The sequence below is a fragment of the Arachis hypogaea genome, chromosome 14 (genome assembly GCF_003086295.3).
Source record: "Arachis hypogaea cultivar Tifrunner chromosome 14, arahy.Tifrunner.gnm2.J5K5, whole genome shotgun sequence".
In the NCBI taxonomy this organism is placed as follows: domain Eukaryota; kingdom Viridiplantae; phylum Streptophyta; class Magnoliopsida; order Fabales; family Fabaceae; genus Arachis; species Arachis hypogaea.
Genome location: NC_092049.1, coordinates 107,529,845 through 107,546,549, shown reverse-complemented (window position 1 = coordinate 107,546,549; position 16,705 = coordinate 107,529,845). Strand labels below are relative to the sequence as shown.

The 16,705-nt window shown below is 29.9% G+C and overlaps 2 protein-coding genes across 4 annotated transcripts; both read right to left on the bottom strand.

The window, feature by feature from the left end:
• Window positions 1–606: 606 nt before the first annotated feature.
• LOC112740498 (uncharacterized) lies at window positions 607–7,256 on the bottom strand. 3 transcript variants are annotated; one of them, XM_072214495.1, is made up of 8 exons: window positions 6,902–7,256; window positions 5,257–5,356; window positions 5,020–5,182; window positions 3,883–3,968; window positions 3,290–3,329; window positions 3,138–3,195; window positions 2,960–3,029; window positions 607–1,213 (listed from the first exon to the last, which is right to left on the bottom strand). In XM_072214495.1, the coding sequence occupies exons 2-8, from the start codon at window positions 5,287–5,289 to the stop codon at window positions 815–817; spliced, it is 849 nt and encodes a 282-aa protein (XP_072070596.1). In that variant the 5' UTR covers window positions 5,290–5,356; window positions 6,902–7,256; the 3' UTR covers window positions 607–814. The 3 variants fall into 3 exon arrangements, with proteins under 3 accessions (XP_072070596.1, XP_025644965.2, XP_029148417.2); XM_025789180.3 differs by lacking the exon at window positions 6,902–7,256 and having other exon boundaries at window positions 5,257–6,496; XM_029292584.2 differs by lacking the exon at window positions 6,902–7,256 and having other exon boundaries at window positions 607–1,207; window positions 5,257–6,496.
• A 4,644-nt stretch (window positions 7,257–11,900) lies between these two features.
• LOC112743653 (PHD finger protein ALFIN-LIKE 2) lies at window positions 11,901–16,299 on the bottom strand. The gene is made up of 5 exons (XM_025792942.3): window positions 15,930–16,299; window positions 15,781–15,813; window positions 15,165–15,387; window positions 12,973–13,093; window positions 11,901–12,369 (listed from the first exon to the last, which is right to left on the bottom strand). The coding sequence occupies exons 1-5, from the start codon at window positions 16,018–16,020 to the stop codon at window positions 12,118–12,120; spliced, it is 720 nt and encodes a 239-aa protein (XP_025648727.1). The 5' UTR covers window positions 16,021–16,299; the 3' UTR covers window positions 11,901–12,117.
• Window positions 16,300–16,705: the final 406 nt, after the last annotated feature.

Sequence of the window (16,705 nt, the reverse complement as noted above, 5' to 3'; positions counted from 1 at the left end):
ACTCTTCATACTTTTATATACATCTATATATATTCACACTCTTCTAAAATATTTTATGACATTTCAGAGTCTTTTAGAACTTTCTAGGATATACCGGAACTTTCTAGATTATTCTAGAATGTTCTAAAATCATCTAAAACATTTTAAAACACTCCAAAAACTTATACAAATACCATTAAATTTAACTTTCTAAAATTTATCATGATAATATGTTTTAGATATTGATAAATTATCCTGGATTTTAATACCCTTTTGTGTATTCTATGAGTATATCAATTTCTCGCACATAATCCATATTTATTTTCATGGGGAATAGGAATGTTTATTTATATATTTCAGCCACCACACGCCCTCAATGAAATTTAATTTAACTATTTAAGAAAAGAAAAGAGAAAAGAGAAAAGAGAACAACAATGAAATAATAATACAAACATATATTGAAATATATCTATGCTATTGAGTGTGTCTTACAAGAAAAGAACACTCAACTCTATATATTAATCATAACATATAGTAAAACTCTAATCTAAACAAATAAGGAAACAATCATAAAAAACAGCAGATATACATATCACACTACTAATCCTAAGAGATACCCTTTAATATGCTGAGTATAATAGAGATATCATAAAATATTCTCTTTTATTTCTAAGGATATATAAATATCTTCCTTTCTTAGTCCTCCATGATATAAAAATGTTCCCATGAAAATGCTTTGAAGGTCCGAAAGATAAGATAATGCAAACACTATATACTATCATCATCTATCATTTTTATTTGGAAACACTTATTTTTAGTTATACAGAACTTGTTATTATAATAAGAATCCTGGCATCAAAGGTGATTCACATGCAGCTGCAAGTTGACTCCATGAAAGATTCCATGATTGATCAATGAATTCTGTGGTGGTGGATGATTCTAGTTCAAGTTCAAAGCTTGATGGAAAAACATGCTCATCTATTACTACCCTTTGTCTTTTGGAACATGATTGATGCTCTTCCTCTTCTTCTACTACTACTTCAGGGTGTGTCTCAATAATAGATTCTGATTCCTCAGAGAGAGAAGGGAGATGTTTATTATTATTGTTTGTAGCACAAAATGATGATGGCTTGGAAGATTTTCTAGTGATTGTTGTTCTGCTTTCATGGCTTTGTCCAATTCTATCAAGGTATTTGTCTTGTGCTTCAATTTTTTGCTTCAACCTTCTCTGAACCTTCCAACCAATTTGAAACAAATTTAAATTTGTCAAATAGAGAAAAATGGATGTGCTTACAATATCTCATTGCTTTGGATTCAAACTTTTAAGGGCTAGCAATTTTAGTATTTTTAGTTATTATTGATCAATACAAATATTAAATTATTTTTAATAAATAAATTTTATTAATTTATGTATAAAATTTTAAAAAATATAGATACAAACTGTATTGATTTATGTGTATAAATTACGATAAATATAGATACAAATTATATACTTCTTGTGTGCACAATTTCTATAAATATAATTATAAATTATTACTGACAAAAAAAGATAATATTTACTGATCATATATTATTATTATTATTATTATTATTATTATTATTATTATTATTATGTAGGAGTGATATCTACAAAAATTATTCACCACACAAGAAAATGATAATGAGAAGAAGCATCTCAGGGCTGTTTTTTTTAATAAATGTATAAAATATATTAATCCTCAAAATACTTATTTGGTTAAAGTATTTTAAAATTATATTTCTATTATTTTACATGGGACCATAGATTTTTGGACTATTTACGATTTACGAAGAGTGCCTATAAAATGGGTTAACTTATGAGTGACGCATGCAAAATGAGTTGTTTGATTTCGTGGGACTCTTCATAAAATAATTCAAAAATTAATTTCTCGTGTGCCCATGTAAAATGACACATATTTTAGGAATTAATATATTTTATATATTTATTTTAAAAAAAAATACACATCTCATGGGAACCCTAATAAAAAAAATATATTTAAAACGTGTAACTTTATTTTATTTTATTTTTTTACAAGTTTTTACTCTCTCAGACATCCCCAACTTGAAAAAGAAGTTACAGAGACTCAAAAACAACAACAAAACAAGCATACCAAGAAATAAAAACAACAACCACCACCAACAAAACAACAAGCAACAGACAACAAAGAACACCAAAAAAAGCATACTCTAGACTTACAAAACAACATTTCCTTACACAAAACATGCAACCTTACTTAAATACACTTTCAAGTCATTTAATTTTGGATGGAGTTTAGACTTGCTGTTACAAGATTATCAATTTTATCATCTCACTCGCACCTCAGCTTATAGCGTAGATTTTTCTTCACTCTCTTGACATTTCTGCCTATTTTAAAACTAAATTAGTTTAATTATTTTGTTGGTATCTTTAGTTTCACTAAATTTATAAATAGGTCTCTATACTTTTATTTCTTTTAATTGGATTTTTATAATACTTTTAACTTTGTAATTAGATTATTTTGTATCGAAAACGTTAAAATTAATAGAATATTCCTAACAGAAAATATGTAATCGAAGATCTAATTAGGTTCTTAATTATAAATATTTTTAATTTATAAAAAAATATTTCGTTAATTCTAACATGTTTTACATTAACAAGAACTTAATTATAAAATTAAAAATAGTGTAAGAACCTACTTGAAAGAAAAAACATATAAAGACCTAATTATAAATTTTGTGAAACTATAAGAATCAATAGAGTAATTAAACTTTTTAAATTATATTTGACGACAAATGACTCGCTTTAATTGAACTATGCTTCAAAGTTGTGAACTATTAATTATATAAAGCATATTATCAGATACTCTTAAAAAAATAAAGAAGATAATATCACCTAATATAACTTATTTTTAACTATTTTAAAGAGTTGTAATGTTATATTAATATATGTTATTTAGAAGGTTTAAAGGGTGTAAAAAAGTACCTCTGCTTGATCACTCAAGCGGTTTCGCACCTCCCTCTGAATTTGAAGAATTTCCTTCAGCTGAAGAGCACTGTTTACCCACATAACACCAAAATAGTATGTAACACTATGACTACTATGTCTTGAGGGTTACAAAAAAGGGAAAGAAAAGAAAATTGAATAGCACTTATTAACTCACCATGTAGAACTGAAATTTGGCAGTGTATTTGATATGCTTCTCTTCTCAAGCTTTCCTTCTTCACAATCAAAAGTTAAGTGATAAGGGAGATTTAATTCATAAGTTCAACTAAATTTACGATATATATCATGAATTTTTATTTAGAATCTTACTTGAGGTAGACTCTGGAATCAATTTGGAGATCCGGTATTTCTGAACATATTCAATACAAAGTTTTTAGTTAGTGTATATAAATTATAACCCAATTGGTATATAATTTTTTTTCTTTTGAAATACTTGTTATAAATGTGCATGGTTTTGTGTCGTAATAACTTCTAACCTATAAGATCATATAATAACTACAATGGAAACTTTGTTAGTTTGGTTTACAACTTTACATATATATTCACATTCCTCACATTTTTCAACATGGAAAGATCCCAATCACATAGTCAAAAGTAAAAACTTATGTATTATTAAGAAAATATTAAAAAAAAATTGAAAATCCATCTAGATTAGGTACATGTGCATATATAAATAGTTGAATTAGGATATTTATGCACCAAAAATTTGAGATGTTTATATACACAATGAACAAAATTGAGTAGTAAAAATATATTAAATAAAATTTTTGATGTTAAAAATGGCGCACATACACACACTAAAATTTATAGGTATTATCATTAAATACAAGTACTAAAGTTTTAGGCTTTTCCAAATTAGAAACAAGTGAATAGTTGAAAGAAGTGTTGTGAGAGATAAGAACCTGCAAGTGACTTTTGACGTGATAAATGCTGAGATCAGAAACACCCATGGCCTTCATCCCCTTCAATATACCCTTTGGTGTTGCCCCTAATACACCAACCATTGCAGATCAATCCCTAATTCTTTCTACTACTTCATATGATTAATTGATTGTTTAAATGATCTTATGCTCATGTTCTAATTTATATCCTCGCTATTGCTACCAGCTATAACTAATTCCAACTAATAAGTAATACTTCATGGATATTTTCTTGCGTCTAAATGATTATACATTGGGAAAATGTATAAATCAAAATTAATTAAGTGATTAGTTTCCATGACCCAATAAAACAAAAAAAGAAATTAGAAAAACTATCATGTTGTACTTTTTATCTTATATTATGTACAACATAATTATTAAATCCAAGTTGGATTGGATTGGTTGATTCAAGTGAAAAAATAGATAAACTAACTAGTCTACTTCATCGATCGCAATGAATGTGCAATTTTCTCTGTCAACATTGTTTAAACCTGGTAAAAACCCGTTAAATTAGTACCAAATGTCCAAATCAATATGCCAGTTTGGGCCAAACTCGTTAAACCACATGTAAGGAGTAAATATTCAAATTGGTCCAAATTCTATGAGGCTCAATTTTGTATCTCAAATGTTAATGGATCTAAAATGGTTTTTTTAAATTTGATTTCCTAACTCAATTTGATCTCTCAACTTTCAATAATTCAATTCAGACTTTGAAATTTGATGTCCTAACTCAATTTTGTCCATGAGTCATTATTATGATCATGTGGTGTGTGAGTGCACGTAGGATCAAATTCAGTTATATTATCCAATTTGGGGTGATCAAACAAAGTCATGAAGTCAAATTTAAAGGACTATTTCTGGTCAACTGAAATTAAGAGACAAAATAAAATCATAGAATTAATTTTGAGAATATACTGAAATTTGAGGAACTAAATTAAAAAAAAAATAAACATTTGAAGAAATTCCAAAATTGCAAGTCATTAGCAGTGTTGTTTTTACCACTAGGCCATTGCTAAAGGTGTTATTTAGTGTTAATAATTATTGTAAACAAAATAATTACCAAATTAGGCAGTTAGTTCAACCAAGTGAAGATTGATATGAATGATGAAAGTGACTTACTATCAGGGCCCCCAAGCCTATTTACAGCGTGCACAAAGCGATCATGGAGTTCGTGTGTCCAGCGTAGGCGTTCTTTGCCATTGGCAGAGGCATCTGAGCGAGTGGAACCCATAACTGCTCTTTTCTTTTCTTTTGGGGTCTGAGGCCCAAGACCATGTTCTGACTATCGAGCAGGGGTTATAGTTACATAGGGCCAAAAAATGACAAAAAAACATTGGTTGGAGACAGAGAATTTACCAAGGTGGGTGATGTTTTCCAAGGTACATTCATTTTGCTTAGATTCTTGTTAGTGTCTGTAATTGTCCAAAACAACCCACTATATGCTAGTTGGGTTTTGCTATGTGTATACCAAAATCAGCCACTAAAGTTAGCTATCAATATAAAATACATGTTGAAATATAAATACACATTGAAAATAAATTAAACTACACATATATTTATACATAAATACACTGATAGTTGATTTTAGTGTATAAATAGCATTTCTCATGCTGGTTATAGTTTAGTGTTTATATTCATTTTTGTCTCAACAAATATTTATTTAACGATTATATAGAGTTAAGCTTTAAAGTAATTTTTGAAATTAGTTGTGTGCAATAAAATAATTTTTAAAATTTTAGTTGCACTAATTATATTGTTAAGATAGACAAAAGTATAGTATATTAATTTTTAATGTGAGTCACTTCACGAAAAAAAATTGAGGGACCAATATGACATACTTTTTTCAATTTCAAAAACATAATTAATATAATTAAAATTTTAAAAACTTTTAATATACAGAAACTAATCTAAAAAACTATTTTGGAGTATATCTTGATTAAATGAGAGGTAGAATGCAATTTATTTAAATAGCATTCTGTGTAATAATAAAAGCATGTGTTTTAGTTCGAAGTACGAAATATAATTGAGTATTTAAAATTAAGTTTCTGAAAATTAAATTGGTCATTTAATCGTTTTAACTATTAGTTTACTGATTTATTAGTTCGACCAATTCGAATACAGTTTAACCGAAGTAACCAGTTTATAATAAAATAATAAATAAAATATAAATACACACTAAAACATAATTATAATTATATATCAACAAAATGATATTGATAGCTAAATTTATTGTTTACATTCTCTTGCAAATTATTTAACCTAGTTTATTGAACATAATCAGAAAAATTCAATTCTAAACATATGCACAAAATAACTTAAGGGTAGGATAATGCTAATACAAACTTGAATTCTTGCATTAAAAGACCTCTTCAAACTCACGCATTCAACACATTATTGAAAAACAGCAAATGCCTTGATATAAGTTCACTTTGTCCTAAGAATACATAAGTCAAGCACTTCAATCAAACAAAAAGAAAGAAAGAAATGAGCATATATGCAACAGAGTTAGAGCCTATTTGGTTTTCATTTATAGTTGTAACATATACTATGATAAAATCGTTACAAAAAAGTTCTTCAGAAACATACAAATTTCAACAAATAAAACATAAACCAAAGAAGCCTTTTTACAAAACGGAAATATTTGGTAACCAAAGAAAATCAGCCAAAAACAGCTATAATAGGATAATCACATTGGTGAAACTCGTTACACCTCAAATTCATTGCAATAATATTAAGCAAAAATGAAAACATTACATTAAAGCAAAATAAAAAAAATTGACATAGTCAAATTAAAGAGTGCCAACGTAAAATTTTTTGTATTTTTCAAAGGGTTTGGGACTACATGCAAGAAGGATAGATGTGATTTTGCTGAGGACAAAGAAAGAGTGAGCATGCTGCAGAGAAGGCATTTGACAGAGGACTTAAGGGTCGGAGAAGAGAGGCGTGAATTAAACTTTAAATAGCAGCAAGAAATACAAGGTAGTAAAGAAGAAACCAGTACCAACAAGAACAATGAAGAGAAATTATCTTTCACAGCTGAGGGAGATGGAGCACAAACGAGGGATGGAACTCAAATACGCGAAGAAGAGAGAACACAGATGGGGAACTCGAAGTGGAAGACGAGGGCTAGAGCGCGACAGAATAGAGGATGAACATCGACGGAAGTACGATGGAACAGAAGAGGCTGCAAAGGGGCGGAAGCGCGGCGAGAAGAGGTGGAACATACGCGTTGATGCAACGTTGGAGTAGTTCGGACAACGGCGGAGCAGACGCGACAATGCCGGTGGCTGGACAGCTTGCAGAGATGGAGGCTTAGGGCGGCCTCTCTTCTACGTTTGAAGATTCAGGATGAGAGTAGTGTGAGGTGAGGGAAAATTCAGGAGTTTTGAGGCAAAACGACGTCGTATTGGCAATTTGTCAAAAATCGGTTAGATTCCAGTTCAATTCGACGGATCAATTTTCGACTGGTTTAACGGTTCAACGACGACGGCTTTTAAGGGAGAGGGTTCTGCATATTAGGGGTGCACATGGGTCGGGTGAAGTCGAGTTTGATGTGATCCAGACCCGACCCGAAATATACACCGAATCTATTTATTAGACCCGAACCCGACCTTAGACCCGATGAAACCAATACACTTTCGGGCCACAATTATACCGGGTGAAAATCGGGTGAAAACCGGGCCGTTAACATTACATTATGTTGATACCTTCTTGTAAGCTAGCATGTAAAAATATCCAAATTTCCAATACTCCAACCATTATTTAACATGGTAAAATTTGCTTAGAAAAATATAACAAGAACCAACCCTTCTTTAAAATTAAAGCATAACCACAATCAATACTAAAGCAAAACCACAATCAATACTAATATTGTCTAATAATACCAAATATTTAAATTAATACAAATAACACAATATTATGCATTAGTCTAAAGTCTTATGTATTCTAAACATAAAACATTAACTTATAGTCTTATAATGACTAATAACACAAAATATTAAAGTTTACAATATTTAAATTCTACATAAGAATAGTCATGATCCATCACTAATAACACAAAATATTAATTGTGTATGATGACCGGGCCACCGGGCCGACTTCGGGTGACCCGAGCTATGACCCGGACCCGATCCGAAATAATGAACGGGTCTATTTTTGAGACCCTTACCCGACCCTAAACCTGATGAAATTACACCAAATTAGCCCCTAAAGTGTTTGAAACCGGGCCGGACCTTCGGACCGGGCCGGACCGGATCTGTGCACCCCTACTGCATATCAGACTAAAATATTTTTGTTTGTGTTGTATATTTTTTTTGTCGGGAATAAGGCAAGGATTTGTTTTCTCTGTCTTTTTTTTTTTTTTTCTTTTTTTGGCGAGAATGTCTATGATTTAGTGTGTGTTTGGATTACAGTTTGTAAATGGAAGTTTGCATAAAATTAATTTTGCAAACTTGATTTTGATAAAAAGTAAATTTGTGTTAAAGTGATTTATGTTTGATAATTTTTCTATCAAAATTGATTATAATAAAATAAATATTGTTTGGCTTATACCATTCAAAATCACTTTTAAATAAAAAATTACTAAAATAGACCTCAACTTAAATAATTTTTTTATATTATCCTATCATTTTAATTTAGATATTTAAATATATCTTATTAGTTAATTTTATAATAAAATTAATATTTACTTACTAAAATAAAAATAATATATAAAAATATATAAAATATATTTTTAAATAAAAATAGAACAATATAAATTATATATATATATATATATATATTTAATCAAATATGTTACATTTTGTTAAGTATTAATTAAAAATGTTACTTTAGTATTTTTTTACATCGTACTCTTATTCTAGTACTCTCAATAATCTTATTCTTAATATTAATTTGAAATCCAACGTTTATGATTTTATTATTATCTATGATTAATTTTTTATTTAATTTATTTTTTTAATAGAATCATAATCTATATTATAAAAAATTACACTAAAACATAGTATATGAGAATTACAATTATAAAAGAGAGTACTAAAAATAATAAAAAAAAATTAAATATTTACTTTATAGTAATTGAAACAAATCTAAAAATTCTTCATGATCTTTTTATATAATATATTTTTAGTATTGTTAGTACTCTTTTTTTAGTATGCTATAATTTTTTATTATTATTATTATTTACAGTTAATTTTTTGTTTAATTTACTTTACCTAATAGAATCAATAAATCATATTATAAAAAGATAATAACAAACATAATACACAAAAATCACAATTATAAAAGTGTATAATATCAGACAAACAGTTGAAAAAAAATAAAAATAATAAATAATAAAAAAATAGAGTTCATATAAATAGAAATAACAAGAATTTTATAAATAATATAATAACATACATGAAGGATAAAGTTGGTAAAAGATAAATAAATAGTTAGTATCCATGACTAAAACCCCGTTAGGAAAAAGCAGAAGTTAAAAAATAGTTGCTTCTTGTAAATGTTGATTTTGGTAGCAAAATTACTTCTGGATTCGTGAAAAAAAAAATTTCCCAAACCAAATGTTGAAGCTTTCAAGAAGTCTAAACGTACTTCTTCCCTTCCAATGAGTTTTCAAACACACCCTTAGTCAATGTCTTTAGGGGCACCATATATGTATTGAAACGTGTTGTTTCCTCATGAAATTCAAATTCAGTAGTAAGTGGATTTGGCTTTCTATAGTTAGTAACATAGGTTTTAGATCCCACACAAAGACATGCCATGCACGTTACCTTGATTACTATGGTTACGTGTGGGTATTCTAAATACATTATACATAGTGAAAGAAAGTGACCTACAATGAAGTAAAAATGGAATGATGTGATTTAGTCAAAGTTGAGTGGAATGAACTGAAAAGTTTAATGAATTTAACGAGGTAATGAAAAAGAAAAAAGAGTAAATGGACAAAAGTATAAATGAAAGATGGTTAGGATCACAAAAGTATGCATAAAAGAATTGAAATTTTAATGTATATATTAAAATTGGATAAAACTAACCTGCCATTAAAAGAATTTTGTTTCTGTTTAGTTTAATATATATGTGGCCAAGAAAACAATAACTTGATACTTTTTATCATTATTTTGGATTAAGATAGAAATTAATACTTTTTTAAAAAAAATAAGAAAAAAAATATTATTAAAGGATGGAGTGTCCTTATTTTAAAAGCATAAGTCTCATATGATGATACATAAGAGTAATGTGAATTGTCATTTTTTGCAAACATAAAAACAAAACCAATCAAAATTCCCCTAAAGTATCCTTCTATTTCAGATTAAAAATAAAAAAAAAAAAATTTCGCTAATAATAACCCAATGTAACAAATATAGTTAATGAGTCTTGGATAATATCAATGGAGATGATGAGAGTGAGTACTTATTTATCTTTGTTATTGCCGAGTCATAAACGAAGCGCTTTCACAAAGACCATACGAAACCCTATTGCTGGAATCACACATCAACAACAATGCCTCACTAACCATGTTGAGTGACACGTTGACTAACACAGACTCCAAATGATTATTGTTTTGATGGAAGGATGAAGGAGGACGATGATAGTGATAGACAATGACGCATCAATTTCTCTATGGTTTTTTTATTCGCTTTTTTTAGACTTATGCTTTAGAATAAGGGCACTCCACCCTTTAATAATAATTTTTTAAATTTTTTTAAAAAATAAAATTTGTTAATTTTCTCCTCAATTACTCAAAATAATGATAAAGAGTGTCAAGTTACCGTTTTTTTGGACAGCACTAAAATAAATAGAAACTAAACTCTTCTAACGGCAGGTTAATTTTGTCCATGTTAGCCATTTTTAGATTGCACATTGAAAATTTGATTGTCATGTATAATTTTGTGACTCCAAAAATTTTTTATGTGTATTTTTGTCTATTTATTTAAAAAAAAAAAAACTGCATTCTTATGAACAATTTCTTGGTGCCAAATAGCAAACATCCCACCTTGCACGTCGAAAAAGGATTACATTCAAAGAGTATGCTAATAAAATACCAACTTAAACTTTGGTCTTCTAGAATGTAATTCACTACTCAAACTTTGATTTCAAGTAAATTTTTTATGGGTTATTATAACAATTCCGGTAACGCTCTCAAAGCACCTAAAAGCTTTTAGATAATTTTGAAGTTTGAAGTACATTTTTATCAATCATGCTAAGTGTATATTAAAATCAGCTATTAAAATCAATCATTAGAATAAAATAGATATTAAAATATAAATACACATTGAAAATAAATTAAACATATATATTTATATATAAATATATTAATAACTGATTGTGGTGATTAATTTTAGTGTATAAATAACATTTTTCTATTAGTGACTAATTTTTAATAAGGTTATTGTTCCGTTTCTATCCTTGGAAATCCAAATTTTTTCTTCGTTCAAATCGGACAATAAAGAGCAAAGGGTATATATATTATTATTTTCCCGTTTCGTCCATGTTTAAAATAATTGAAGAGGTATTACCAAAAAAAAAAAATTGAAGAGGTACAAAAAGAAACTAACACTAAATTCGTTTCACCTTTCATCCTTTGATCTTTTGACTTATCCTATGATTTAGCCACTTCATTTCGTCATATATGGAACTCAAATATTCCAAATGGAATCAAGAATTCGTCAAGCAAATTGATATGCACAACTTCATTTCTGGATGACAGCATGTGGAGATATCTATTTCAAGTTCACAATTGGTTCATCCAGGTAAAATCTACACATTTGATGCAACACATAATTTAAAATATCTCAACAAAATATTAAAATTACACATATCTGCAGATTAAGACAATGCAATATTTTAAACAAGCAACCATGCTTCATGGCACACCATTCATATATAACTTTGGTCAACAAATTAAACAGCATAATAATCAGTGTGTAGTTAGAAGAAACTAGGCACCTTAATTTTATGAAACAGGTTTTGAAAAAGAAAAAAAGCATCATACAATGTATACATTCAAGCAAATTTAAAAATTGATTAAATTAGAGTTTATCTATTCTTTAAAATATGTGACACACTAAGGATCCATGTTGCTGAAACAGACTTAATCCCTGCGACATTACCTCATTAGACACAGATACTATACCCATCTCTCTAAGTCATTAAACATATTACAGTATCCTTGTCAGCCACGACACGAATATTTGCCCCGTGTGCGAATTACCGTTCGGCCTAGGGCCTGCTCCGCCTCATGTTGCATGACGGGCATTTGTATTGCTTTATGCTCTCAGCCTTTGCCGGGGTAATCTTCACACATTTCCCATGGAACCATCTCTCACAAATATCACAGCCAATCCAGAATTCATCTGCGTTGTAATTTCCGCCACAGCTACCACAGAGGGTTTCGCTGTGCTCATCTTCATCCTCCTCATAACCCTCATCTGCAAACTTTGGGTTGCTTTTAACTTGCCCGTCACTTGACCTCTGTGAACATAGATACAAGAAAGCATCATATAGGGAATACAATATGCTGTGGAATGACTATGCACCTCTTAAAGCCTTAAATCTGTCTTAACAGTTTTTCAATAATGCTGCAAATCATATGCAAAAACAAAGATCGTCTACCAACAGGTTTCTAACATCTAGTCCATACATACTCTTTGATTTCAATTTTTCTTTCATATATATATAAGCTTAGGGTAGTAATAAAGTATAACAATGATATGGAGCATAGCTAGCTCAAGAAAATCACCCCATCTCTATGATTTTGAGATCTTGTTCAGCATCCCCAAGTCCTAGTTACACATTGAAATTGGGATTGGAGCAGCCGATAAAAGATCGTAAAATCATAGTCATACAAAACAGGTTAACAGGATGTGTCGACCTTTATTGGGAGATTAGTTTAGAAGTTATCTGCTCCTTTGTCTAGCATAAATTGAATATTTTAATTATATAACAATACAGTGATAATGAATTAATGATATTAGCATATTCACTTTCATTACAAGATTTTGGGAGCAAATTTTATAATGAACAAGCAATACAAAGAATCTCAACAAGAAACAATCCAGAGAGAGTGACACTAACCTTGGTGCTTCCCCGAGATTTGCTCCCACTATCCACAGTGGGTTTGTCCTTGCTTGGTTTTCTGTCAGTCACAACCTCAAAAACAGTGGGAAGATCATTGATCAAGCTAAATAAACGCTTCCTGTCATAAATAAGCAGGTAACCTTCAATGAAGACAATGATACAAAAAGTTGCATAACATTTTCGTTAACAATGCTACAACATTTAAAAGATTCTGATAGTTGTATCTATTTTCAATTTTTCATCTCTTCAACTGCAGCAATTTCTAATTCAATAGAGCAGCATTTTCAGAGCTTCATGCTACATCAAAAGGTAAATCCAAATTGCCAATGCTTATCAAATTTCTCAGGATGATGGTTGATTACACATGTAAATCTTCACACAAAGGCAATCTATACTTACATTGCCAGCTTCAAATTAACATTTTGTTTTTTTCAAATACTTCCCATCTAAGGGATGCATGTATATAGGGTTATAGCATCACCAATGAGCAAAGAGAGGAAGACACCATTTCCAGTTTATATAAAAATATAATTCCATTAAAGACATGAAGCTTGTTATGCACGCACATGCTGTGAGATACTACACCGGCTCATATTTCATCAACCATTGAATGGGATGCAGACTTGTTAGAATTAGAGATAAAGTCCCTGAAGTTTGGGTATTGATCAATACCAGAATATGATAGAGATCATGGAAGTCATGTGGGCCGATGAGGCCTAACCTAACTAATTAGCAGAAGAGTGAAGGAAAGATTACTGCTATGCTGGAAGCAGAGGGCCCATGTGCAATGTGTTAGAGGAAAGAATCATATATGTAGTGATTCTTTAAAAAAAAAAAATCATATATGTAGTGTAGGGAGTGAGGACAGAGGCTTCCCATAATTCAGGATTGTGCTAGGAGTATGAGCTGCTACAAGTCGCAGGATCTCTATTTTGCTAATTTTCCTCGTAGTTTTCTCTCCATACAAGCTGAGTTCATCATCTTGCTCTCAGTGGTGATAATATCATTACTTTTCTTGCTATTCTGTTTTTTTTTTCTTGTATTCTCCATCAGGACACAATTTAAGTGGGCACCATATCCTACTCAATGGTGGATGGAATGTCAACTAACATGGTGTCCACATACAAGATGTACGAGAAGTTCTTAGGTGTTCTTGGAGCAAATTGATTCTCTTGCTCTAAGCCTTTCATGTTTTCACATGTCAGCCAACTGTGGGCCAGCCATGTTTCTTTAAATTATATTTTAAAAAATTACTAAAACAAACTAACCTTAGTGAAGTATACATATAAACTAACCCATAAAAACTATATGTATCCCCCATTTTTAACCCCTTAGGCCCTTACCCCCTCTCTCCTGCATTCATTTATGCCCCCCTCATCGCTCTCTTCCCTATCTTTGTTTATCCCTCTTCATTTCATTCTTTTTCCTTTTTTTTTCTTTTTAGAATCATTTAAGTAAAGTTTAAAAGTCCAAAACTTGTCAGTCTTTAAGATCAGTACATAGAAATATATAAGCTTTAATGCATTATGCACCGCCATTACCTTTATGACATTCTACCAAATATAATCATAAAATTGGCCCTCATCCTAATATAGTTATATTAAACCAAAAAGGTACAAATTCAATACAAATAGAAACAAAGATCAGAACCTTCATTTAAATCACAAAAATCAGTGGCTTAGTCTTAATATTATAAAAAACTATATTTGCAGTGGAACTGTTTTTCATCATTTTATTGATATGCACGTTCAATTCTTAATGTATAAGAAAAAGTTGGTAACCACTGCAGCAAAGATACCGATGATGACACCATCAACAATTACGAGAAGTTCTGGATGTTTATGAGTGGTAGAAATTTTAGTCATATTTTTAGTCAATTTAACCATGGTTAGTTCATTTTAGTAATTAATTTAATTTGAATAAACAAGGCTGGTCTGCATTTGTTTACGTGTGAAAATATGAATGGCTCAGAGTAAGAGAATCAGTTTGCTGTAGGAGTACCTAAGTATTTCTCCAAGTTGTACATATAACACTTTTCTTGAGACACTCATCAACCATGACAAGTTAGACCAATGTTAAGCAATAAAGCCAAATTTATTATGTATATTTCTCAACATTGTACGACATACTTAAACATGTCACAGTGAATCACAACATGCATGCACCTCTCCACTAAAGCCAGATTTTACCTCTCATTGCGGTTAAGACGAGCTCCAAGATAGAAGGCCACAGAAAGCAGCCATGAGTCACTGTGAACCGCAACCAAAGAAAGCCAGTCCCTGCGGTTCATGCCATCTCTAGCAAAATTGATTCCAAGTGCTGGCTCAGGAAGCTCCGGTGGAACCTCCTCTGCTGGCAGAGTTACTTCCCATGATTCATTTGGATGTCCATAAAGGCACAAGTTCTCCTTGTCTTAAACAATCACACAGAATTACTTGAGAACTAAATACAATACACATAATTTGATTGAATATCCTTGCAAGACATTTATATTCTTAGTGCATCACCAAAATTAAAACTCATAACATTAACCAAACTCAAACAATACTAATCAAATGTAGCATACTGACATTTTGTATCTTCTCAATTTTGCACACCAATTTTGTTTCACTCTAAATTCTCCAGAGTGTCACAATTAAAGTCAACTTTGACTAACTCCAACAAGCATGCATAATTCACAATTCACACATTACATAAACAAATCCAGAACCGAAATTCCATTATATACACATAACGTAAATTAAAACACAACAAAATTTAACAGATCACAGAAAAAAATCAGATCCGTTATTAATTACACTTTACCTGGATCACAGAGGCCGTAAAATTCATCAACATCTGAAACAACAACAAAAAAATACTAAACAAATAAATAAGGAGAAAATTAACGACTTTGAGCTAAAAATTGCGAAGAGAGAGAGAGAGAGAGAGAGAGAGAAGCGTAATTTAGGAACCTTGAGTGAGTGCACGAACAACAGCGGTTCTACGAGCGCTGTAGTCCTTGAAGATCTCTTCAACGGTGCGAGGGCTCGAAGACATTTCCATGAACACAATTTGAGATCTGAGGGAAGAAGAAAGAAGAGGAAATAGGGTTCAACAGGAAGGGGAAAGTAGAGTGTAGAGTGTAGAGGGAACTGAATTGGGTACGAGGGTTGTAAGTGAAGAGCATCAATAAGATCAAAAGGGTAGATAGAATAGAACAAGAGAGTGAGAGAGAAACAAAGAATGTGGAGGAGGAGTATCAAAAATTATACCAGAGTAAAAGGGTATGCGTGTATAAATATTTTTTTTAAAGGGTTAACACCAAAAACTCTCTCCAATCACAAAAATACTCTCTCCAATCACAAAAATATACTCGAATTTTATTATTAAAAAAATATTTTTAAATAATTTAAAAATATAATAATAATATTTAACAATAAATATATATTTTTTAAAAAATAAATTAAAAATTAAATTTTAATGTGATTTTTTATAATAATAATTAAAAAAATGAGATATTATTATTCTTAAAATTTGGTAATTATTTTTAAGTATATATTTTTTTATGATTTTTTAAAAGTATTATTATTTGTTAACAAAAAAATTACAAAAAAAAAATACATGCTCAACAAAAAATCACCAAATTTTAAGAATACTAATATCTCATTTTTTAATCATTCTTGTAAAAAATTGTATGAAAATTCAATCTCTAATATATTTTTTGAGAAATACATATTTAATGTTATCT